Source organism: Hippichthys cyanospilos, chromosome 10 (assembly GCF_059441005.1).
Source record: "Hippichthys cyanospilos isolate Australia breed blue-spotted pipefish chromosome 10, RoL_Hcya_1.0, whole genome shotgun sequence".
Lineage (NCBI taxonomy): Eukaryota > Metazoa > Chordata > Actinopteri > Syngnathiformes > Syngnathidae > Hippichthys > Hippichthys cyanospilos.
In genome coordinates this window covers 16,678,056-16,702,604 of record NC_142378.1, presented here as the reverse complement: position 1 = coordinate 16,702,604, position 24,549 = coordinate 16,678,056, and the positions used below count along the sequence as shown (strand labels likewise).

The following is a 24,549-nucleotide window of genomic DNA, read 5'->3' as shown; positions in this document are numbered from 1 at the left end:
AGCAAGGTTGTATTATAAATATTTCATACACTTTATTTATGCACATGCAATGTCCATAAGGGGCAAAATCCTACAACGTGGAATTCACTTATCATGGAGATGTTCCAGTCCCCAGTACCCATAACAAAAGAGAGGGCAAAATCCTAAATTGTGGAATTCACTTATCGTAGGAGTGTTCCAGTTCCTATTAACTGTGACAAAAGAGAGATTACTGTATGACACTTAACCATCTTTTTTGTGTTTGGACTAGGAATTTAGAAATCTTTCGTTTCTAAATTACAGTTTCACCTGTGGCCGATGGTTGCAAGACGTATGCTCCAAAAATAACCAGAAATCAATGTATGAAAAACTTTAAAAAGACAAACCTGTAAGGAGCTTGCGCCAGGCCACTGAAGGATTAATGATGCATTGGTTGGATGTAAACCATGGCCAACCTGAAAATTGTTATGTCACACATACAGCAACTTCAGGAGAGGTGCTTTTGACTGCACCCATGTATGATTGCCATGATGCATAAAAACGTCACCATCGTCATATTGATAAAGAGAATAGGACGTCTAACCTGCACCAGACCTCCCTTCCAGACAATCCAGAAGCTACGGAACTCATCCCAGGAGAGAATTTCCGGCGTGGGGGCGCTGATGAGTGGCTCGCCCATCTTACCCAAAGAGATCCAGGAGCGAGTGTTCTGTTGGCCCCCCAGAACAATCTCAATCATCTCGGCGCTGTCGTGTGGAGTGGGCGAGAGGGCGAAATGGGCATCGTTGTGCGTCTTCACGGCCACCTGGAACTGGCTCATTTTGGCCGGCTTTTTCACATACTGATATTCATACTTGTTGGGGGTGGAAATATGAATTCTCTCTGGCGATAGAAATAATATTCCCAGGGATTCAGGTGTGTAAAACATATCTGCATTCCTTTTGAAGGCACTACTATGGATGGCCCTGAAGTTGGACCATACTAACACAAAACTGCACTTACCATTGGGACAGAAGAAGACACTATACGTATATTCTCTTGGCAAACCTTCTGGCTGTAAGAGGGAGAACAAAATGAGAACTTGTCTACAACCAAATCAAGCATTCAGTGCAATGTACAGTATGGAGATGCACTGCTGCTCACATACCTCCACAAGGACAGTCCTACGCACAAAGTCCAAGCCAGTGGGTGACCTTCTTTCCTCCACGTCGTTTCCTGTTTTGCCCGACTGCACTGAGTCTGAACAGCAGCTGGTTTCACTATATGCGATGGCTCGGGCTGTCAAAGCAAACGGGGAGAACAATGTCAGAGCGTTGCTCCTGTTTCATGATTATCATCTCAAGACATTTTACATTTTGGTTCTTGTGTGCTCCCACCAATTAGGATAATGATTTATACAAGCAAAATTGAATAATAATCTAATCTAATTCGTAAACTTTGTTGGATGCCTATTTATTGCATTTTAGATTCTACTGCATCATTCAATGAGAAATCCGATTGTTGTTTACATCAATGTTGTAGAATAGAATAGAATGCCTCATTGTCATTATACGGGTGATCAAAATCAGCTGGGATAGGCACCAGCAAGCCTGCGACCCTTGTGAGGATTAGCGGCTCTAGAAAATGGATGGATGAAAATGTAACAAAGAAAACATTTTCAACAACAACAATTAGAACAACAATAAAACTGAGCACATAAAATAAAACTGTGAAAGGCTGTGCTTTGTTTTTGAAGCAGTAATAGATAAAAGAAGGGAGGCGCAAAGTCTTCCTTCATGTAAGTAGATCAGTGATGCCAAGATCACAGCATGCGTTACCTCACACATGTCTGCTACAGCTGTTTGAAGTTAGAATTCATGAAATTTCAGTTCATGAAGTTTTACTATTGGCCGTATTACTATTGGCAACTTATTACAAACTGTATGTGGTTAAACCTTGAGAGTTGGAAGGGTGTTGTTATTAGACCACAGCACTTTTGAGAGTGATCGTTTCGATTATTCAAGCATTTTGTTAAGTAATTTATTTGATGACAAAAGTGCGTGATGCCGACTGTAATTTCTTTTAGAACTGTGAGGCCCTTTGATAGTGTGGTGATTCAGGGCTATACAAATAAACTTGATTTAACACACATGCAATGTTATGCCACACACTGATTGGAAAATAATTGATTTTCAGCATTGACTGATGTTTTATCTACTACAATTGTTTTGCCATAGGTTCTGGGAGTGGTTCGTTTGACTTCATGAACACCATTATTAGGACACACGTTGGCTTTAACATGCCTCATATTTCATAACATTATTATAAAGAACTTTGAAAATTATTGATTATGACACGCATACTTTAGAAAGTTGTTGTTTTTAACTGCGAGCGTTTGAATATCATCCCACACATAGCTTTGAAAATTATTGTTTCGACTACACAGGCTCAACTGATATGATTGATATGCCACACATGCTGTATGTACTGCAGCTTTGAGAGTGATTATTTTGACTACGCTTGGGTGTGATTCTAATGTTATGGTATGGTATGGTTTCAAGAGTGAATGTTGGACAATGCAACATGAAAATGAGGCCATAAATAACATAATATGCATCACATAACCTTAATAAGCCTTGTGTAACTAACATTTCACACATTAATGGACATACCGCACATCAAGAGAGTCATTGTTGTGACTTCATTCAGGAATGTGTAAATATGCTATGTCACATTTGGTGTTGCTTACGCTTTATGACACCATTTCAGACTTTTCACGCTTCTGAGTAACCAGACTAAATCAATGATATCATTGGTAGAAGTAATAAAAATGAGCACGGAATTTTGCTACTGTTGCCTGACATTCAATATTTGTCATTTATTTATGGTGCATTTAATAAAGTTGACATTTTCTTCTTCGCCCCATAATAAGAGACACGTCAACGTGGGAAATCAGCACCCCCAGCTGTTAGCCTAAACAATCGTGGACATCGTGTACAACGTGCAGCGCATTACACAAGACAAACATGCCTGTAAAAGGATTGTGGCATTGAAAAGGTGGCCCTGTGCCAGTGGCGTCTCTTTGTGTGTGTGAAGTGAGAGGGAAACACAAGGGGGCCAGGGGAGTCGGCGTGGGGCCATGGGGGGCCCATTGACCGCCGATGACCTGCAAACTCATCAACATGCCACTGAGTGTCACAGCACAGCTGTGGCGGCTCCCCCGCTGCTGGCCAGCTTTGTTCTCACATGAGCTCGGGAAGGGAATGTTTATACCTCGAGGTGGGTGAGCGGATCGCGCGCAGCCAACAAGGGCACGGCTATTTGCAAGACCTCACGTTAAGGAGGCCGATGTCCAGGTGACACGCCAATTAAACACGACAGTAGTGAATACCAAGAACTAAAAGTTCCTTCAACTTCAGATTCGAATGCAGATTCAGTTCATCATCGACCACCAGAGGAGAAAACTCCCACGATGGTCCCTGGTCATGTATTTAATTTGACCAAGTAGCATATTGATTCCTCCAGGGCATCACTAGAAGACCACTCCACTAGATCTACTGTACAGACATAGTGGACGCCGCAAACCAGGACAAAGTGCTTCGCTCTGTAGATACCTGTGATGTTGGCTGGACCCAGTTCACTGAAAGCCAGCACAATGTTGGTTGGTGCAGCCTCCCCAGGAGCCACGCACTTCTTCCTGGCAAGGTGGTGCTTTCCAGGATGACCAATAAACTTGATGCCCTTTGGAACTGACACTTTAATGTGAACCTATTAAAAGAAAAAAAATCGAATAAAACATTAGGAAGTAAACAATCTGTCTTGCTCTCCCGCCCTCATAAAAGGCATTCCCGCCAGGGAGAAATGTTTTTTTAAAAGATCTCTTTGAATTCTTCATGAGGACTGACTCATGTTTCTCAAGCTCCCTAGAGGATTAAATGCCGCTCATTGTCCAGCTCTGATAGAGGAATGCCCTTTATCCACACTCCAGAGGTCGTAAATAAAAGAGCAGAAAATATAGGACTCGCATGTTGCTGGGATGGACATCAAAGGAATGCGATACGCACGTTTGCATCTTCACCTAACACCAAATCAGGCACATCTGCAACATGATGATGTCATCTCTCCGGAGTGCGAGATGGACCCGTTTGAGGCCAACTTTCAGCTTATCGAGGCTCCTCTGAGGATGTAGTATTCACACGAGGCCATTTGAACCGGGTCAGACGTCAGACCCGCTGGAATGCATATACACTGTGACCCATCTTGGTGCGCCATCCTACCGGGTGTCACATCTTATTTAACCCTATTCCTACAAACTGTTTAGCTCCAAATTCCAAAATGTGAATATTTTCTTCTTCTTAAGATGTCATCACCCATTCAATTCGATGGATCCGATCCATCATCAACCAATTCACTGTCAAATAAGTTTCGACACCCATTTACGGCAAACATCTGGTTGCATTTTTTTTTATATTGTTTAATTCCTGTGAAAAGCATCCTATCAACCATAAAGGTTCCCCATTTTCTGTAGACCTTCATCAAAACAGAATGATGATTTTTGTGTTGAATCAAAATAAAATCGCTTTTACTTTGGAAAACAACGATCAACATTGTTACCAATTTCTGACATGTCAAGGAACAAGCCAATTAGTGAAGCATAGTTCATTTATGTTTGCGCATTATCTGCACCATCAATTTGATACAGTCTTATTCTAAACAATGGGTTGACAATTCAAATGTGTGTTTTGAATCAGTTTTATCAACACAATAATTAACAGACTGATTATTAGAATAATCAGCCAGTGGAGCCTTATATTCTACTTTGCAACAATTCAATTCCTGCAAAAGCATCTTAGTCCAACACCAGCTCTTAATCATTCATATGCAATTTTGACGGAAATCGCTCTCACTTTTCAGTCTTGGTAGGTAATTTCTAATCCCTGTGTTCATTTTCATTGTGCAAGGTAGCTGTCATGATGAAGAAGCGGCACAAGAAGCAATTGCATTCATTTGAATTATTTGAGAGTGCGATCGAGCATATCACTGATTTTTATAAACTTTTTTATCAAATGATTTCAAATTTCTTCTGTTCATTTCTAATGTCCGAAGTGCCAATTACGAGACTAGTCTTTTGTTTTGGTTTTTTTGTTTCCAATATTAAATGCGCATCAGCACCCTTAACTAGATACAGTCTGTATAAAAAATGAACTTAAGAATACAGAGGGGGTTATGCCAATCATCATCATACCTCAGCACATGTTGGCAAATAGTTGTAGACAGTCAATGGAACTTTGGTTTGCTCCCCTCGGATCAAGCTGTAAGGTAATGTGAAGTCCACGAAGAAGGGCTTGAAGGTACGAAGCTCCGCCCTCTTGGCAATGCCCAGCCCCTTGTCTTCAGACAGGCCGACGGCTTCCGTCACCCACGTGGTCATGGAGTCGGGCACGTCCAATCGTAACTCCGCTTCGCCTGTTTCGGCGCTGTCGGCAGCAAGGAAAAACTTCAGTGAAAGAGATGTGTCAATATCAGCTTTTACACATGTAGACGGAAATGCAGGCTCAATCAAACGGTAAATTGAGGGATTGAGAAACTGTTCTGAATTGGTGTCTTCAGAGTTGTTTGCCCCATTACATGTAAACACTAAAGTACCCATGTGCCAATTTGGATATTTGACAGTACCAGTCTGTAAACAGCTTCTGGTCTGAAACACATGATGTGGCCAAGAAAGTCAAGCTATTAACTTTAGAAAATGACCAGCATCTTCGCAAAGTGTGTCAAATTTGAAGAATCTGAAACCGAAAGCATAATTTGGTTTGAATAACTTTTCAAAATGATGATTATTTAATAGTCGAATTAACTTTATTGTTCTTTGTTTTTCTGCATTGTCTGGGTGAAATCACTACTGATTTACAAAGCAGGAAAAAATACAACTAAAACCATTGAATATGAAGGTACTGCCTGTATCTTTTCTTGGATAATTTACAGCAGCAGTTAAAAGTTTGGAAATACAAACTGGTCTCCAACGAATCACGAGGCCAAGAAATTCAAGCTATTAACTTTTGAAAATGCAGCATCTTTGCAAAACGTGCCATATTTGAATAATCTGAAATCTAAAACACATTTTGGTTTGAATGACATTTTAAAAGTATAGCGATTGTTCAATATTTCAATATCTTTAATATCTGTTAAGTGTTGCTGCATAATATGGGTAAACTTAACAGTAATTTATAATGTAGGAATATTATTTTCTTTAATAAGTGGACACTGCTCCTCCATCCTCCTCCACAAAACAGCACCATTCCTCCGGATGGTCGAAATTAATGGCTGCAGCCTGCACTAGTCCCAAATACAACACAAGGTAAAGAATTAAAAGTCCAATTTTTTAAAAATCTGTAAGGTATATAAATAATTACAACCACTTTTATGTTGTTGCTTATGAATCTTTTGATCTGCCAGAATAACACAATGTATTGAAATCAAAACCTCTGGTTAACGGCTTTTTAAAAAATTTTTTGCGTGAGATAAAAAAATAGGAATATACGCACACACGCACACAAGTTATTCCATGTAATGTGCTCAGAGTAAGAATATAATTTCTTCAGGGAAATGTTAAATATCAGAATAATAATTACAACATTCAACGGCCATATGGCAAGTTTTTCCACTAACGTGCAGTTCTAGTGTGTAGCGTTTCACACGATAAAAAAATTGTACTTTAAAAGCAAAAACGGTGATTCAAATGGGAAAGATTCAGAGAAATCATGAAACGGTAACAGTGAGTATTAATGTGTGCAGAGAAACTTTACTGTAAACCCCCCCGAAAAAAGTCTGCAATATAGTCTGCAGTATTGGCAGGCCTTAATTAAGAGATTCTTGGCTGAAGCTGAGGCAGGATCATAGTCAAAAACATGTTTACTGCTTGATCAAAGTCTACTTTAATGGACCTTAAGGGCAAATCAAAAGTTTTTGGAAAGCAGGCAGAGCCGCAGCCTTTTCCAAAGGAAATCTACGGTCAGTTCATTTATGTTGGCCAAAAATGAATAGAAGCAGTTGTTGAGAAAGTGACATTCTGCTCCAAGATTAGACACGTTCAAAGAGGCACATTCACACGCATACGGGAACAGCTTCTGGAACGGCGCTGCCGTCCTCCCCCTAACTCTAGATTTGTATAATCTCTTGCACTTTCCCCTCTTTGCCTAGCTTATCTTGCTTTCTCCCACCCTGTCCAATATTGATGGGGATTTACATACCTGACGTTGAGGCAGTGCCACACCCACGTCTCCGGGAAGAATGTTCGCCTCCGCTTCTCTGGTCTGTGAGCCAAACACAAGCCGACATCAGTAAAAGGCCTCAGCTGCTCACAATAAAACAACACCATAAAAGGGCCAGTGATTTACTCGGCATTTGCACGCTGACATTCTACTAAGTCACGTCATGTGTTTAATGTTCATCGCCGCAACGAGTTGCATTAAGGAATGTCAGAACGGAACACGGACGAGCAATCACGCCTAATTCCTTTGTTTTTCTCAGCTGAGCCGTTTCCACGCGCTGATTGAAGACCAACGTGTTTGTTATTAAAGGGCCTCTATGGTTGAAATTCAGCTTTCACCGTCTTGCAGGGTTAATTCGTCACACTGAACACCCCCGAAGTGTTATTTTCCTTCATTGACGCATTTGAAATAATTTCTTCTTTTGCACTCTCTTTTACTTTCGCTTTCATTCCGGAGGTTGGGGAGGAGAGATTTTGCACCAATCTGCCAGTCTGCCAAGTAAAAAGGAACGTTTCATTTATTAGTTTTATTGTGTGTTTGGAAGCACACAGCAGGACAATCAACACTGTAGTACTTAGTCCACTCGGAACAAGTGTTACTGGATGTGCCCAGAATAAGAATTTCATTGTGTGGTATTACTATGCATATGACAATAAAACTCTTGAATCTTGGCACTTCTTTTGATTTGTTGGCAACTCCAGTTCATTTCAATGTTGGTCAAACGAATATTTTGGGCTTCTTCACTCAATCTGGTTACTGTTTGGCTTTTTTGTTGTTATTGTTTCACCGTGGCGGTCGGCTTTGGAACGACGCCATGAAGGGGGCAAAGCAGCCGCACGGTGAGAGGCAGGGTTTCAGTCAAGAAGAATTTTCACTTTTTGGTAAGAATTCCAGCCACAAATAAAAACCCTTATATTTCATAAGAAATCTAACTTCCAATACACCAAAGGTAATATGCATATATTTAACTTTGGAAAGTATAAAATACCATAATACAGGCCCTTTAAAATACCAAAGTATTTGTTATGCTTTCGAATTAATGGAGGTCTAGCGTACCAAAAGAAGTGCCGTTCAAAATAGTGGTCAGTCAGAAAATGTTGATACATTTTTCACCACGCAAAAATAATGATTCTTTATAACGATTCATTTTAGTCATTCTACTGTTTATTCCCGTGGAAAATGACAGATATTAAGAAGAACTGGTGAGAGGCGTAATTGCACGAATGTGTTTTATATAATACCTGTTAATATTATACACTAGGGACGCAGCTATTGAATATTTTATTTTTACATCCTTAAATAAATCAAGGTTTATTTTGACATTGTCATGCAGCGCATCAACAATTGTTGCTGTGATTGAAATTTTGACATGTACACTAATAAGTGCGTGTCTGAGACAAGAAAAAAAATTATTTGAGTATTTTTTGAACCCAAGTACTCAAATTACTCAAGGACTTGTGTCAACTCCACTACACTGTTAAAACTGCTCTGTGAAAACCAGTCGATAGTAATGTAAATAAAATGAAAGGAAAGCATTGAAATACATGTAAGCTTTCAATTCTAGCCACCATTTCTTAAAGCATACTTTTTTAGCCTCAGTGGCAAAAATTATTATTTTGTCTATGACAACTTATTTTTCATGGACAATCTTTGAAGGCGTTTTCCACTCGCTGTCGACTGAAATTGTCACGTACCTGAGGGCCGAACGAGAGTGCATGGCGGCAACCAGGGTGGCGCTGTGCGGCTGAAAAGCGGGGATGGCCTCATCTGTGTACATCCCCCCACTCTGCCGGTGGTTCAAACTCACCATGTCTGTCATCACGACGAGCCCTGTTTCCTGAGTTCAACACACACAGATAAACAAGAGACACAAAAATGCATAGACACTGTAATCATGAGCAGATACAGAATCTTCAATACAGCGGTGGCGAGCCAGTAGTCAAAATGTTCGTTCTCACTGTGAAAGCAAAGCGCGCATCCTTTGTGATGTCCCAATGCCAGGGAAAAACTGAGGAGCGTCGGCGTCTTTTTGACGACAGCCCGGGCCACCAGAAGTGCCCGTCGTCTTTCTGAACGCCGAAGGCATCGGACACGTCAAAGTTGGACAGCTCATTGAATACCTGGGGAACAAGTCAAAATTTTAAAGCCTTATTTGGGTATAAAACTCTTGTAGACTGCATTTGAATATTGTGGAAACTTCAAGTAGTTCCATGCAAAAAGTGCAATTCACATTATATGGAACGTTTGCTCCCTCGCCACGTCGCCATCATACATGTTCATTTATGATGATAACTTTCCCGATCGCAGGTTGAAGTCGATATCTTTCTTGCATTTTTTCTTTCTTTTAAGTCAGACAAATCAAAAAATAGCAATTAATTTTTAAAAAAATGCTAGCTTTACAACATTTTCCGTGATTTTCCTTCTTATAAAATGGTACGGACAAACACAGTTCTGATCTTATGTATTTAATTTTTTAACAAAAGAAACAAACAGGGCAGGTCGTGCTTTGTTTAACCCTCCTGATAAGCAAGGGAACACTGTTTAATTTGATCAATAGCCGTAGACATACCCCACTGAATATTTTCGGGAGAAATTCATTTTTCTGGTATGAGTATTACAATTATTGGCAATATTTATTTCCAAGAAAGAAAGCAAATACTTTCAAAGACTTAAATCCAAACGGTATTTACCAATGTACATATCAAATGAAAAAGAGAGCAAATGCATCTTAGTGCTTTCAGAGTTGCTTTAAAAAAAATGGTCTGTCGCTTTGACTTAAGCTGTCTTTACTGTTAATGCCACGAGAGAGAGTCCCATTATTACAAAATTTAGGCGGTGAACTTTTTCTTGCAAATGTTTTTTACCAATTGAAGTTATGATCCTAAAAAAGTGGACTGTTTTATGAAGGCATACTGAGGACCATGTATCATTGAACCAGCCATAGGGGTGTTTTATAAAAACAGTGATAGTTTGACAGCTGCGCTGGGCGTTGCAATGTTTTTACAACTTAGGATGTCATGATTCCTAATTTGGCTTCCATCAAACACTCAATAAACGTCAGATTGATGACTTTGACTTGACAAAATTTGCCTTAAAAAAGAAACCAACCAAGAAATGCTCGTACGCCAAAGAATATTGATGTTGTATGTGAGTCTGTCTTATAGGGCCTACAACCTTCAATTCATAAGCAAGCAAGCTGTGGTTAAAACGTCCCAGAGGAGTGTTTGCCAAATTCTTACTTTTGATTTGAAATTTCATCCAATTATTGCTGTAGATTGTACAACATCACTAGCAAAATGATTACTAGCGGCGATTAGAATTCTGGCGACCAATGATAACATAAACAACGATGGTGAATTTCTAAGCAAGTTATGGATGTCAGCTGGGGCCCACTTTCATCTCACAGTTTAAATGAACAAGCAGAATTTCCATTACTGGGCAGACACAAATCCTAATTAAGTTAATGAGCGCTCTTTTCACTCGAGTAAGGAAACAGTTTGGTGTTTCATAACATGGGATCATTTCACTTCATTTTTTTGAATATGAGCATGGGCTCTCATTTACTGTCACAGCAAATCACAACATGGAAATGTGATCATCCTTCGTTACACCCGAATTGAACCATTTTTCAAACATAAAAGAAACTGCATGGAAAACAATGGAGGTGGTACAGGAGTTGCTTGTAACCGTGTGATCTGAAGATCCGCCCCCGAGATTGACATACAGTATTTGTCCCTTTGGGGTTATTTCTTGTGGGGGTTATCTCAAGAGTAAAGCGTAAACGACTCGAGTAAAAGCTCCGGGTGAGTTAAAACAGAGAATTCAGGATAAAATTCACAGTACCCCAGCTGAGATGTTGCAGCGGTCAATGAGGAATCTCAACAGCTGAATTCAATAATGCCTTCATACAGGAGGATACCATTTTTTTTAATTAAAAAAAAAAAAAAGAAAGAAAATTCCATCGTTTGTATCTTAAATTACATGTTTGGAGGTTTCAATTATGATGAGAATATTTTTTTATAACATCACTCTTGGTTTTATCGGATTGTTAAAAACGTCGTGCACCCTGTGCAATCATGGCCCACATACAAAAATTACATATTGAATATTTAAAAAATATTTTAATAATTAATAATAATGTAATTTAAAAAATTACATATTGAATATTTAATGGTTCTAATTTTTAGAATTTTTAATTATTTAAAATGATTAAAACCTCCAAATTTAAGAAATTTGAACATGTCAATAAACAATAACAATTTTAGATATAGTAAACAGGTAGGAATGAAAAAGTAAGAGAAGTATATTTTGTGTGTAACAAATCTGTATAATTTTGGTATGGGCCAATATAACGGAACCACTTTATGTGGAATTTTTTATTTTGTTTTGTATTTTTTCTCTATGAATTTTTGCAGGTAACCTCCATTTTGAGAAAAACGCGAAACAAACTTATATTCAGTTTGATTCTGTATTTCATGCATTAAAATTTCTTAAAAATGAGGCAAGAAAAATGAACTGACACTGCTTCACTGTCTTTGACATTGCTTCTTGGTGCGTCCCACATTGCCATGATCTTTTCTTCCTCTTTCTGCATTAACAAGCTACACTTTGTGAATTGAACTACATATGTAACTTTTCTACCATATTCTATTTTTTAGATGCACACGAAGATATAAAAAAGACCAACCTTATCTGGACTGAGTTGGAAATCTGGCTTCAACAAGTAAAGGCTTTTGTCCACTGTGGCCACACAAACACAGGAACCTCTGTCTGCATGGATGTGCATCCTCACTGGATCACCTGGCATGGACTCATTGGTGGACAAAGACACGGACACCTGCGATCCAAACAGGAGTAAAGACTGTGGTGATTTGGGTTATGACTCTAATTAGTTTTGTGACGATGCTTGGAACTCTAAAGACTCGATTTGCCTTTTTTTGGTGACATGAATGGAAATGTATTATTTGTAGTTGAAGCTTACTTTTAAAAAAACAAATTAATGACACATACAAGTAGTTTTGCTATTGTTTTTTTTTCCCCTCCAATTCCTTTGGGGTCTGTTTTTAGAAAGCACAATGTTCTCATTCTATTGTTTTGAAGACAATGTTTAGATCTATCAGTCGTTAAAAAGAAATGATCGCGCCTCTGTCCCGGTTTTATCAGACTGCCTCGATGACATTCGGTCTTGGATTGAAGGAAAATGTCTCTCCTTAAACAAAAATAAAACTAAGATCATTTTATTTGGCCGACAAAACAACTAGGATGGCTTTGGCGGTGCCATTGGGACTCTTAAGTCTCACTGTCATCCTTCTCCAAGTAACCTTGGTTTTATTTTACACAGCGATTTTAAATTTGACTAACAAATAAGCATGATAGTCAAAATAAGATTTTTTTTTTCCAGTTGAGACTCTTATCAACAGTAAGGGCATATCTCCCCACAAATGATTTTGAAAGACTTATCCTTACCTTTGTTACATCACACCTATTCTAATTGTTTGTTTATTTGTCTCAACCAGACAGAAGCCCCTTTATAGATTGTCCAAAGCATCACTTGAAGCAAGGCGAGTAATCTTGGCTCTGTCTGTTTTACCTTCTTCTTTTTTCCACCTAACCTTGCTCCACTTTTATTTGTATTACTGTTTTTATTTGCTATTATGTTTGCGCTTGATAACTGTGTTTGTATTTTAGTACCTTTCCAGAAATTTGGTCATTCTTTTGAGGATGTTTTTTAATGGTGCTTTACAAATAAACTTTGACTTGACTCAATTCAAATGGACATTGTGCTGCTCCCTTTGGTGTGTGCGGTATTGCCACCTGGAGGCAATATTACACAGACCAAAAGATAGAAAACTAGACAGTCAAAACTTTTCTGTCTGCCACAGCTGCGGACAAATTAGAAAGTGTACTATTTGTCTATATGTCTTGCTATACCATTTGTGTTCAAATACCTGCTGATTATATCACAGCCAATGATGGTGTTCGGTAGGCTGTATATGTATTGCATTTCCCACTATGGATTAGCATTAAGATAGCGGACCTAATAGATGCCAAAGAAAAATGTGAAGACATGTTGTAATTTCTCATCAAGGAACATTATGATTACCAAATGGTGGAAGCCCCCGCATCAATGCTACTTTTTCTCGGCGCAGTCAAAAATCAGCCCCGCTTAATAGGTTCTCCTGGCCTCCTTTCACCATAGCGTAAACTGTCATCCCCTCCTGTCATGACCCCACTCATCTGCCTGCGGCCCAGTACGGCCTCTGTCTTGTCATGCCTCTGCAACATCTCCCCCCGATCCTCCTACGGCGAGCACACAGGCTGAGTGTTGTAATGGCATACCAGTGAGCTGTAAATACTTCAGGGAGTTAACTCCATCTAATACAGGCAGGAACTCAGCAGCTCTCTCGAAGGCCAGCACAGCTGTTTGTTTACTGGGTTTACACTGAGCACAGAGCTGGTACACAAAGCCGGTGTACAGGCTAGACTCCAACATGTAAAGATTACACATAAACAATCCATTTTTATAGCTCATGAATTTATATCACATCTATTCTCAGTTAGTGCAAACATTTCAGATGAAAATGAAACAGAAAGTCGAGATACATTTATTGACTATTAAAAACTTGACTTAAATCAGCATTTTTTTTTTTATTTTAGGACGAGGGACTTGCTTGGCTAAACCTAATCAAAATTTAGTGAGGACTTGATGTGACTTGTTTGACTACTGTCCACAGTAACTTGTGGCTTGTTTGAAATTTTCTATCTGGTGTTTGACGTTTTTGAGCAATTGGTGTATTTCTATGATGTTCTGCGTACAATTGGGGGCGGTTAGAAAAATTGGTTGCTTGATATTATGGACTGATTTTGCCTTTTCATTTATTTATGTTTTTAAATAATCACAATTACAAAATAATCCAGTAATGCCTTGCATCCATCCATTATCGTGATTGTTTATGTGCAGGAGGCGGAGTACAGCTCGAACTACTTTCCAAGCCAATCGCAGGGCACACAAAGAACGACAAGAATTCACACTCCAAAGTACACCTATGGACAATTTACAGTTCCCAATATACCTAGGCTAGTATGCAGGTTTTTGAAATGTGGTAGAAAACCAAAGTACCCAGGGAAAATACAGGGAGAATAGGCAAACTCCGGAGGCAAAAGCGAACCCGCGACCTCTGCACTGTGAAGTGGACGTGCCAACCACGCATACACACCATGACACCCATAAGGCAATATTGATGACATTGAAATGAAAAAATACAAAAGGAAAAGTAGTGTCAAAAAAAAAAGTCACATGTTCGTCTAGAAGTCATATATTTATAGCTATAAGTGTGTTAGGAGAAGAAAAAATGGGCCCTCTAGGAGAAGAAAAATCAGGGCCTAATCACAATGACAGGCTAAGAAGGTCAGTGCATGGTATCTACAGTACATATGGTGTTTACATGTGTCTTTTTCTACTTGTGATGCCATAATTCATATCCAAAAAAAGGCCAAAAAGTAGAAAATCAATGAACTGCTTTGCAAACAAATATAGATGAGATGGCTCAGTACTAATGAGCAGGAATGAATGCGTCAATGCAAACCTTGTTCTCAAAGGTGGGCTGGACAGGGATTTGCAGACTGTCCGTGACGCCCTCGCCATTCTCCCGCACGTAGTAGACTAGCAGACGGCTGAGTGGCGCCATTGCGGGAGTGACGGTGAAGTGCAGATACGACACACAGATGTCCATCTCTGTTTGCGACATCGAGTCTAGAAGACACAAAGGGTCAAATTTAGCGCTATGTCTAGGTTATGTTCTCGGCGGCCAAGGTAGCCCTGGTAGACCGAAACAAAACCTTATTTTTCTCCGTATTCAAGTCGTCCAAACTTTTCTTGCAGTATAAGTAACAGGGCAAAGAAAAAAGGGGTTGCTCCTCCTGAATACCTCCTTGGAAAATCACAAAGAATAAATCCCAAAGATGTGATGGAAAACTGTTTTCACCTGACGCAGACGCAGGCGAGTGAGTGGTGTGAATGTTTTTGTCGAAGGTAACTGTGGCCCGTTTTCCTCTGTGTGAGGTTGTGACGTTGGCCAGCTGCTGGCCCGAAAGAATGATGTTCCCCCTGGATGCCACCTCATAGTGCAGCGTGAAGTTACAGGGACACGTAGATTTGAGTGCCACTTCTGCCTCTTGGCCAACCTGAGACGCAAATGTACGCACTACACTGAGCCATTTGCTGTAGTAATACTTTATGTTAATCAACAACATAAAAGAACATGCATTAGAAACATATCTGTAAGATACAAGAAGGAAGCAGAATCCGACCTTGAGTTGGGTACCGGGGCTCTGGATCTGGATATGACACCTGCTGGGAGAATACCAGCTGCTGATAGACAGGTAGCTGGGCAGGTACTGGTCTCCCACAGCCTTGCCTTCAATGGATGTCACTTTGGTCTACAGAGTGGCAAATACAGTAAGATTTTATATAAAATAAATAGGTGTGTATAATCACAGAGGTTGAATCCTACCTATCTATCTATACCTACCTAATCCTATCTATCTGTCTGTCTGTCTGTCTGTCTGTCTGTCTGTCCGTCCGTCCGTCTGAGTGAGTGGACACTACTTAGATGACAAAAACTAAAAGTGAGTGTAATATGCTGCCATTTTCAAGTCTGTCTGTCCGTGTTGAATAATTGCTACATATTTTTGCATTAACAAAATAAACGCTTTGCTGAAATGAACAGTTGAGTGGAAATATTTGACTAAAAAAAAAACTACTGTCTGAATGGTAAAAAGAGTGGATGCTATTTAGATGACAAAAACTAAGTGTGATATGCTACCATTTTCAAGGATGTTTCATAAGTCCTCATATAAACTTAACTATGAATGGTGGTCAGATGAAACTGCTCAATTTTCCGCTTAACTTGCTTAACTTTTTTTTTGGAATGCTAATGATTTTGCTTATTATTTAGCTTCAGTACGGCACTCAAACAGAAAAGGTGTTCTGCGTCCTTAAATTTGTTCTGATGTGTGCCGTGTGACCATCAGTGCTAACATTGAACATTCAATGTAAAATCTGAGTTCAAATGCTTTCAAAATATGTGAAGCACAGTTTTATATCCTTGATAGTTTTCTAGATATTGAATGTCAAAAAGTGACACCTCAAACTCTATATTGTATCAAACAACAAACCTGATGTGAATTGGTGTTAAAGTTTGATAGGTTCTGACTTTCTGCAAGGCCATAAAGGTGCCTCTGTGTTTGGATGAACAAGCATCTGAATATGATTGGATGACCGAGCAAAGGGCACTAACCTCGAGCCACACATACTGGGCCGCGGTTGGAATGGACGGGATCTCAAAGGTGGCCTGACCGTCCTTGGATATCAGCTCACTGGTGTAGACGTTGTCTTTGGGAGACAGCTCGGCTTTCACGCGCACCCTCACGCCGTCGGCAGGGCTCCCGTCAGGGTAAGTCACCTCAATCTAAACGGAGATAAAGAATAAAAACAGACTCATGTAAATTCACGTACCACCGGCGACTGTGGTTGCTTTGGTTCCTGTCGTCATGAGCCTTACCTTCCCTTTGTAAGGCAGACCCGGCTTGAACTGTTTGCGTGTGTCCTTGGAGTACCTCACGTCAATCAGCTGTTTATGGACCGGTGTGGAATCGTCAAAGGTGGTTTGCCTGCTTCCGTCCGTGCTGGTGAGCGAGGCCCAGATGCTAACGGTGCCTCTGAAGTGGTCGGCAACGTCCAGGGGCATCATGTCTTTGACGCATAAACTGAAGTTTGCAGAGCCTTTTATCTGGAAAGAGCAAAACGGGACTTTGACTCCGATGTGATGTTGGTGTCCCACATGTTCCCATTGCAGGGCCTGGGAATGCCCATAATGACTGTTGAATGCAGTATGTGAGGATAGTAATTCTTTCAACATCTGGGGAAAATCATTTAAATCCGAAATGAAATGCATTCAACCCTCCGTGTGACTTTGTCCCGACTTGTTCACAATTAATAATCCGTCATAAAAATGATAATCAAAAGCAGAGGTAGCTATGTAATCTGATGTGTTGATTATTAGGCTTCTCACACAAAACACATTTGGTGACAGTGTGTGTAACTGCCTCACGCTCGAACCGCATTTTGTAAACAAAAGCAATGTAGCTGAGCATCTGGCACTAGTCTGGATCTTTTATTTCCTAAAAAGACCAACTATTGATGTTACACTTTGTTGAAAATAATAGACTAAGGTGGTTAAAAGTTCATTTTAAATCTAATTAAATCCATTTTTTTTAACACAAACCTTAACAATTTGTTGTATCAAATGTAAAAAAAACCCCCACAACTTCAAATCAATAGTGCATTCAGAACTTTGACTTTTTGCAGACCCTTTCATCCCTCTTTTATAAAATGTTGTCATTTCACCAGTCATTCCATAAGGATACTTTCAATTATGATTTATCAATGAGGGTGGGCGGGTGATCCTCTGATGTTGCACCACCGTAAATTACATCATTGTAAGCAACTTCAGTGATACACAACCACCAGTAGATGGCAGCGGATGCGACATTTCAGGGATGAGATCAGTTTCTAAGTCTACTGTGAGTCTGCCATTTAGCTGACTTTTTCTCAACAGGCAGAATCAACCTTTTTTTTCTGTGAATTAAAGAGACTTGTTTTTTTTCATCTGTTAGATTAAGTGTGAAGATAATCTTTGAACACAATATCACATGGTTCCTGAAAATGTCAAATACATCTGGCAGTGGACGAGTTAACTTCATTGCCACCAGCAAGACGGATAAAACTGACCTCCATGTTCTTGATCACAGGATGGCCCATCTCATGACGGTAGTAGCCCACTCCATTCACCGTCATGTTCACGCTCAACTTCCCTGACACTGCTTTTCCGAACGTGTACCTGGTTAAATAGATGCGAGGTAGTACTTGAAAACTTGGTTTAGAAGAAGCATTGCACGGAAATTCTTCTGTTCTGTTCTGTTCTGTGAGTTACCTAGCACGGACAGTGGCCTGCTCACATGTGTTCAGATCACGGATGTAATGAGGAGGCTCGATCATTAGCTCAAACTTGGGAATGACTGCAAGAGAAGCAAAAAACAATGCAAAGTCTTGAGATAAGATTGTTTGTTTGTCTTTTGCTTTTAAATGGCGCTTACCATATTTCTGCACTTCAAATGATTTATTGTACGTGTGGCCCTGCACATCCACAAAGATAAACCACTCTCCAAACACGGGTTGGTCGGACAGCGGGAAACTTATGTTGACAATCCCTGCACCAGAGACAATTCTGGTTTAAATCCAAGATAAGGGTCACAGCGTGCAGCAGAAAGTCCAGGAAATGTACTTTTTCACCAGATTTTACAATAGGCTACTGTTACTCTATTATCAAGTGGAAAAAAAGATTTTAAAAAATAACACACTTTTCATTCATTTATTCAATGCCAAGCCCAGTAAAACTTTATCTCTGACATATGCAGTCATCAGTGGCTCCAATAAATAAAATTAAAGAAAATCTTGATTTTTTACCAGTCATTCTGGAAGATTGCAAGATTACAAAACCCAACAAAAACTTATTTAAAGGTTAGACACAATGAAAAAATAAATCCTGAGGAAAATAGACAACAATAATGTATACGATTTTAAATCAGTTTTACTGTAAACTTAACATTCGTAGTTTGTGCATAACCTGCTAAAATGTTACAATTGACTTAAATCCTAAAGACCTATTTTTGTATAACTTTCCTGAGCACGAGCATTCAATCCGTATTTTCTTATTTATTCTTGTAACTGAATGATTTAGTAGTAAGTAACTATTGTAAACATGCCTTGTAAACCACTCGTCCAGCATTCAGCCACTTTTGCAAAAACGGGTCAGCTGATTTTCAAATCCATATAATTTTGATTCATTGTCCGGACCTAATTTGGCCCCAAAATATCAATGACAACGAGACAAAGCAATTTTAAAATATGGCTCACCACAGCAGATAGATTTCAAACCCTTCCACTGTACCATCCTGGATCCTCTCGGATCCTGAAAGGAAAGTAAAAAAACATATGAGAGAGAGCACTGGCCTAAATTCCAATATTGTATCAATAAAATTATATGCATCTATTAGCAATGCATGAGGATATTAATTTATTTTTTTTGTCCGATCAGATTCAAGCCTCTATGTGTTGCCATTTCAAGTTAATGTTCCTATGCCTTCTGATTCACTTTCTTACATCGTTACATAGACATAATTTAAGCATAATGTAATATTGATGGTTTTTATGACAGCATGATAATGGTGGTATTAATGGGTATGTATTTGTTATACTCGAGCAGCAGCTCACTATTTGCCCTGCATTGGAAATCACCGGAAAGCGAAAGAGGAGCTTGGCTCATATGGTAGCGGCTGATACAGTGTGTCAATGGGGGAGGTAAAGACCAGGCTTCTATTTCACGCTGTGTTTATCCTTGCGCCGTCCCACACTTATCGAGGTGAGTTTCTCTGTTTTTCTTGCTCGGTAATCTGCCGCCGTGCTGCCCGTGACCGGATGCATGACCCCTCCCCCCCCCCACGCGTTGCCAAGCCTTGGGTGGTCCCACCTGACTCCACTCACCAGAATGTACGCCTCAATCTGCACAAAGTAAGGGGGTGAAAGGGGCAGAGTTAATAATGAGATCAAAACATTGGAGAAAAGCTTCTATAAAGCATTTACATTACATTATTACTATAGTCATTTAATAAGATAACATTTATGAAAATAATGTTCAAATAAAATTTAATTGATAATGTTTACACTTGCATTAAAATAACAGTTGTAACTGAAATGATATGATAAATACCAAAAACATTGTGAAAAAGAACATAATAAAAATACAAATGAAAGATTCAAAAATGAGAAGTACATTAATAAAAACATGATTACATTATTTTAAACGTATCCATTTAATAACGAACAAAAACATGTGTCTGTTGAGCACAAATACCACTATATTATCAGTTTTCCAAATATCAACAAACACAGTTATGGAGTATATTTGGATCGAACATTCCAGGAGAAACGAGCCAAGTTGGACTTCTGTAAATAGGTGCTGTTCATGCCTCGGCACACGGGTAGGCCCAGGTCACTGAGATTAATCCCCAGTAATTTAGCAGTGGGTAAGCAAAAACGTCATGCAAACAAGTGAACACAAGAGAAAAGAATCAAGAAGAAATCAACATTACCTTGTCATTAACTGGCCTCAAGTCAGGCGTGACCGTGTAGATGTTGATGAACACTGAGAGTGAAGAAACACAAAATAGGATTAAGATTTGTTTGTAGTCTAGCAGTATAAATGTTTATTGTTTGTTTATTTGTACCACAGACAAGTTTGACTTAATGTTTAAAATGGAACATCATAGCCAGGCTAGTTAACTGTAACCTTAGGACCCGTATCATAATATTCTCAATGTTCCAAAGTTAAATAACGCATATAAATGATTTAATCTTACATTTGGCACATTAGGAAATGTAAGAATTTAGTGGCAAAAGAAAAATGCCTCATCAAGCAGCAGTTGTCGTATAGCATGAATGCGCTAGTCATCAATGCGTATGGTTCATTTCTATACAACGAAGCTAACACGTACTTAAAACTAGGCCTCTCAATTGGCTTCCATTTGTAATTTTATGCCAAATTAACTCTCTGTAGTCCTCCTTGAAATGATGACGATCACTAACACCTGCTGGTTGTCTGGCCATGTGCTTCCTAACACACATTATCGCCACTTCGTCATCTTCAACAGTAAAATTTATAAATAACATATGAAGTGTATTTGTTCACTTGGCTGACTCGGTGCAAAATCTCTTCTCCCCAACTTTGGAATGGAAACGAAAGTAAGAGGTTCCTCGGATAATGCAGACATGTATTTACTCTGGAGAGGCTGTACAGTGAAGAAGAAGTGTAGAAGAAGTAAGATATTCTTAGACATGATCAAAGAAGGAAAATAACACTTTGGAATTTTTTAGGGTGACATATTAACATTGTTACAAGCTTACATTACATGTTCCAAAAGTTGAATTTCCATGTTATGGGCCCTTTAGGGATAGACTTACATATTTTGCAAGTGGCTGTGCTAGTGGTCACATTTTTAGTCAAATATTTCCACATATTGTTACAATGGCCAATTGGAAGACGAAAGATTCATTGACTATTGCTACGTAGTAAAGCCGATTAATCGGTTCAACACAAATTTTTAACATGAAATAAATATTGCAGGGCACTTAATAATGTAAATATGCACTAGAAAGGGCCCTATCAGAGAGTGTAGAGGCTATACACACTTTGCACAGCCCTACTTCGCAGTATTTAATTTGCTACATTCCATTCATGCAGGTGCATACAATTACCAAATACCTCCTAGTTTAGTTCAACTTGACTGCATCTTTTTAACACACATATAGTGATTGATGCCTGTTCAAAAGTCGTTTAAAAAAAAAAAACTCGCGTGTGGATTATGTGTTGAACTAGCAGGCGCACTATCAGGGGGGAACCTTTGTGTTTGGGCTTGTAGACGGGCTTGTCGGTCTGGATGAAAACAGCAGTGCCCTTGCTCTCCACCGTGACGGTGGTGTAATTGTGGAAGATGTAGCCCCCCTCTGTGAGGTGCCGGTTGCCCCACAACTTCAGCTGGGCTTGGCCTCTCAGCCCCGAGGGAACCTGATGTTGTGCAAACACAGCACAGGATTACCAAAAGCAAATTAGGTCAATGGGGGAAACAGTGGGAAAGTGGGAATGGTGTCAAGTCACACAAAAAATGGATTATTGTTAGTATTACTGGGTTATGTCGGACGATTATAGCACTTCAAACAATCGGCCAATTTCATCAGTCAATTGTACCCAACTGCACTGAGCGTAATGCAGTGTATTTCCATGCCATTCAAACTCACAACAATAAATGATAGAAAAACGTATAGTATGCATTTGATACACTCACCTTCAGCTTGATAGTGCCTTTGTCTAAAAGGCACAAAAAAGAGAAAAATGATAATTAGATTATTTTTCTTAGTATTTATTATTATATTTTTATGACTGTGCAACAGTAATGTAACTGCTCATTCATGTGAAATTAGAGTTGTGCAAACAACAAAATATATCGTATTAAGATGATGATTTTATCTTTTGATATTTTGGCATTGGAAAGTGAAGAACGCATGCATTTCAATGACATAAATAAACAAAATGTTATTAGGTTACTTTCAAGCATACAAGGATAATTCCCTTGAATGGATAGCAAAAAAAAAAAGGATATTTAAGTTTCAACTGCAATCAAAATGCAGTAATATGCCAGTCTGACACTTGGATTTTGAGTGTACATTTGGAAATACTATTTATGAGGATGCACAAATTGGTATTGAAGAGGGATGCACCAAAATGAAAATGTTTGGTTGAGACCGTAACCTGAGAATGAGAACGGCTTATAAAAACTAAATAAACAAAAAACACGCCTGTAGTCCCAACAAGCAGGAAAGGAATTTGCAACAATACGAGATTCATTCTCCTTCAATGTTTTGGCAAATGGATGATGGTAATTCAAGAAGGCGCGTTCTTACCGAGCACGGAGCCGTGGCTGTGAGCCACCGTCTGTCCCTTGACGGCCAGCTGGACCTGCACACGAGTCTCCGCTTTGGCATCGAAGATGGTCACGCTGATGCTTTCCTCTACGCCCGCTCGGAACACTGAGGGAGCCGCCACCAAGTAGCCCCTTGGGGGAGAGAACGGCGGGCAGGATGGGGATCAGGCATGGAACGAAGAATGGGAATGATGAATGACAAAAATATGGTGACGGAGGGGAAAATGATCGTATTCACGGCCTGCCCAATTAAAATGGATCTTGAACGTCAATATTCATCAATGGCAGTGAATAAGTTTGTTCATACTTAAAAAAAAAGTATCTTAGCTGCTCTACCATCCATGCCAGCAGAGTAGAGCGAAAAGTTCAAATTAACCTTTTGCATAATACTGCTGGCGACAAAAATGGCTCAGGTCTCTGTGACTTGAAGTGCTCGCGGCAACATAATTGCCAGGTTGGCCATTTTGTTGCTCATCCAGGTAATCTATAGTTCCGCTTCCTCCTGACCCGTGTGACCATATGTGCTCACTTCCACAACAAGCAGAAATTCCATACAAGGTCGACTTTAACGGCACCATTAGTCGGCACGACCTTGCTACACGCTAACCAACCGGATTTGTGCATACAGGCCAGAGGTGGGACGTAACAAAATACAAGTACATCATTGCTGCATTTAGAGTTACTGTTGCAATTTTCTGAAGCAAAACCTGTCATATTGGTCATTAGTCATTACAAATGACAGTAGGTCATGATAAATAAGATACGTGGAAGATCTCTAATTTGATATATAAGAAACCATGGCACCGCAGTCGAGAAGAAACACGCAATCAACAATTTATGAGGAGTTAATCATCGTGGGAGACATTTTGTCTCAAGTAAATTAAAATGAAAAAGGTTACTGGCTTGATCAAGCACATTTTTTCAACAATATCAATATGGCATCATTACCAATTATTATTGTTATTTTATATTATTGATATTATTATTAGTTATTAATGTTTCATGCGGCAGTGTTCTTTATTCAAGTTTGAATGTCGGAGTGCATTTGAATGCACCATACGGCTCATCTTCACGTTAGCAGGTCACTTCTTAGCGTCCCTAATCACACAACTATTTACGGATTGAGTCAAGCGAAAACTGGCACTCGAACACAAATTAACTATCATTCAAAAACCATTGGTGGGCGCTTCCATCGTAGTTCAGTGATTAACAAACGTGTTTACAAAAGTCCAAAATTGATGTCGCAAACGGCAATGCAAAACCATATATTGCAAGCTTTACAGTCATTTTGATAGGCGAGAGACAGGAGATATTCACTTTTCTAAAACTTTTATCAACTTGAAGGGTTTTTTTGGGTGGGGGTGGAGGGGGAGGGGTCTTAGATCTTGGGCTGCTAGTTAAGTACGTATTCTTACTTAATTAAAGGGGTTTCAATGGCACTTTTACCGTAATATTTTTACATAGGTATCTATATTTTTACTTAATTACAGAGTGTGAGTACTTTTGCTCTTTCTGCTCTGGCATTATTCTTTTGGGTGGTCTGGCAGGCCCCCCACTACAACCTTGAAGTCTGTTTTGAACAAGGTAACGACCAAGATTCCACGCACTCGTTCTGACGTTTAATTGAAGGAAGGGGGCCCGTCACTGGGGTCACAGTGCAAAGGCCAAGCTTTGATGCTCAAAACCAGGCTGAAACATTAAAAATAAGACTAATTAAAGTCTTTAG

General features: G+C 39.4%; 1 protein-coding gene across 1 annotated transcript in view; it reads right to left on the bottom strand.

Annotated features, from left to right (window-relative positions):
- cpamd8 (C3 and PZP like alpha-2-macroglobulin domain containing 8) overlaps nt 1–24,549 on the bottom strand; it is a 51,118-nt gene that overhangs the window by 21,945 nt on the left and 4,624 nt on the right. The window contains exons 2-25 of the mRNA XM_088426127.1: nt 22,804–22,955; nt 22,188–22,210; nt 21,745–21,910; nt 20,439–20,491; nt 19,831–19,848; nt 19,204–19,258; nt 18,384–18,497; nt 18,221–18,305; nt 18,019–18,127; nt 16,790–17,017; nt 16,526–16,696; nt 15,537–15,665; nt 15,212–15,410; nt 14,813–14,979; nt 11,914–12,063; nt 9,185–9,346; nt 8,921–9,063; nt 7,206–7,268; nt 5,204–5,435; nt 3,573–3,726; nt 1,127–1,257; nt 982–1,033; nt 563–861; nt 366–434 (exon numbers count right to left, since the gene is read on the bottom strand). Of these exons, the coding sequence (XP_088282253.1) occupies nt 366–434; nt 563–861; nt 982–1,033; nt 1,127–1,257; nt 3,573–3,726; nt 5,204–5,435; nt 7,206–7,268; nt 8,921–9,063; nt 9,185–9,346; nt 11,914–12,063; nt 14,813–14,979; nt 15,212–15,410; nt 15,537–15,665; nt 16,526–16,696; nt 16,790–17,017; nt 18,019–18,127; nt 18,221–18,305; nt 18,384–18,497; nt 19,204–19,258; nt 19,831–19,848; nt 20,439–20,491; nt 21,745–21,910; nt 22,188–22,210; nt 22,804–22,955 (3,124 nt within the window). The remainder of the gene's footprint in view (nt 1–365; nt 435–562; nt 862–981; nt 1,034–1,126; nt 1,258–3,572; nt 3,727–5,203; nt 5,436–7,205; nt 7,269–8,920; nt 9,064–9,184; nt 9,347–11,913; nt 12,064–14,812; nt 14,980–15,211; nt 15,411–15,536; nt 15,666–16,525; nt 16,697–16,789; nt 17,018–18,018; nt 18,128–18,220; nt 18,306–18,383; nt 18,498–19,203; nt 19,259–19,830; nt 19,849–20,438; nt 20,492–21,744; nt 21,911–22,187; nt 22,211–22,803; nt 22,956–24,549) is intronic.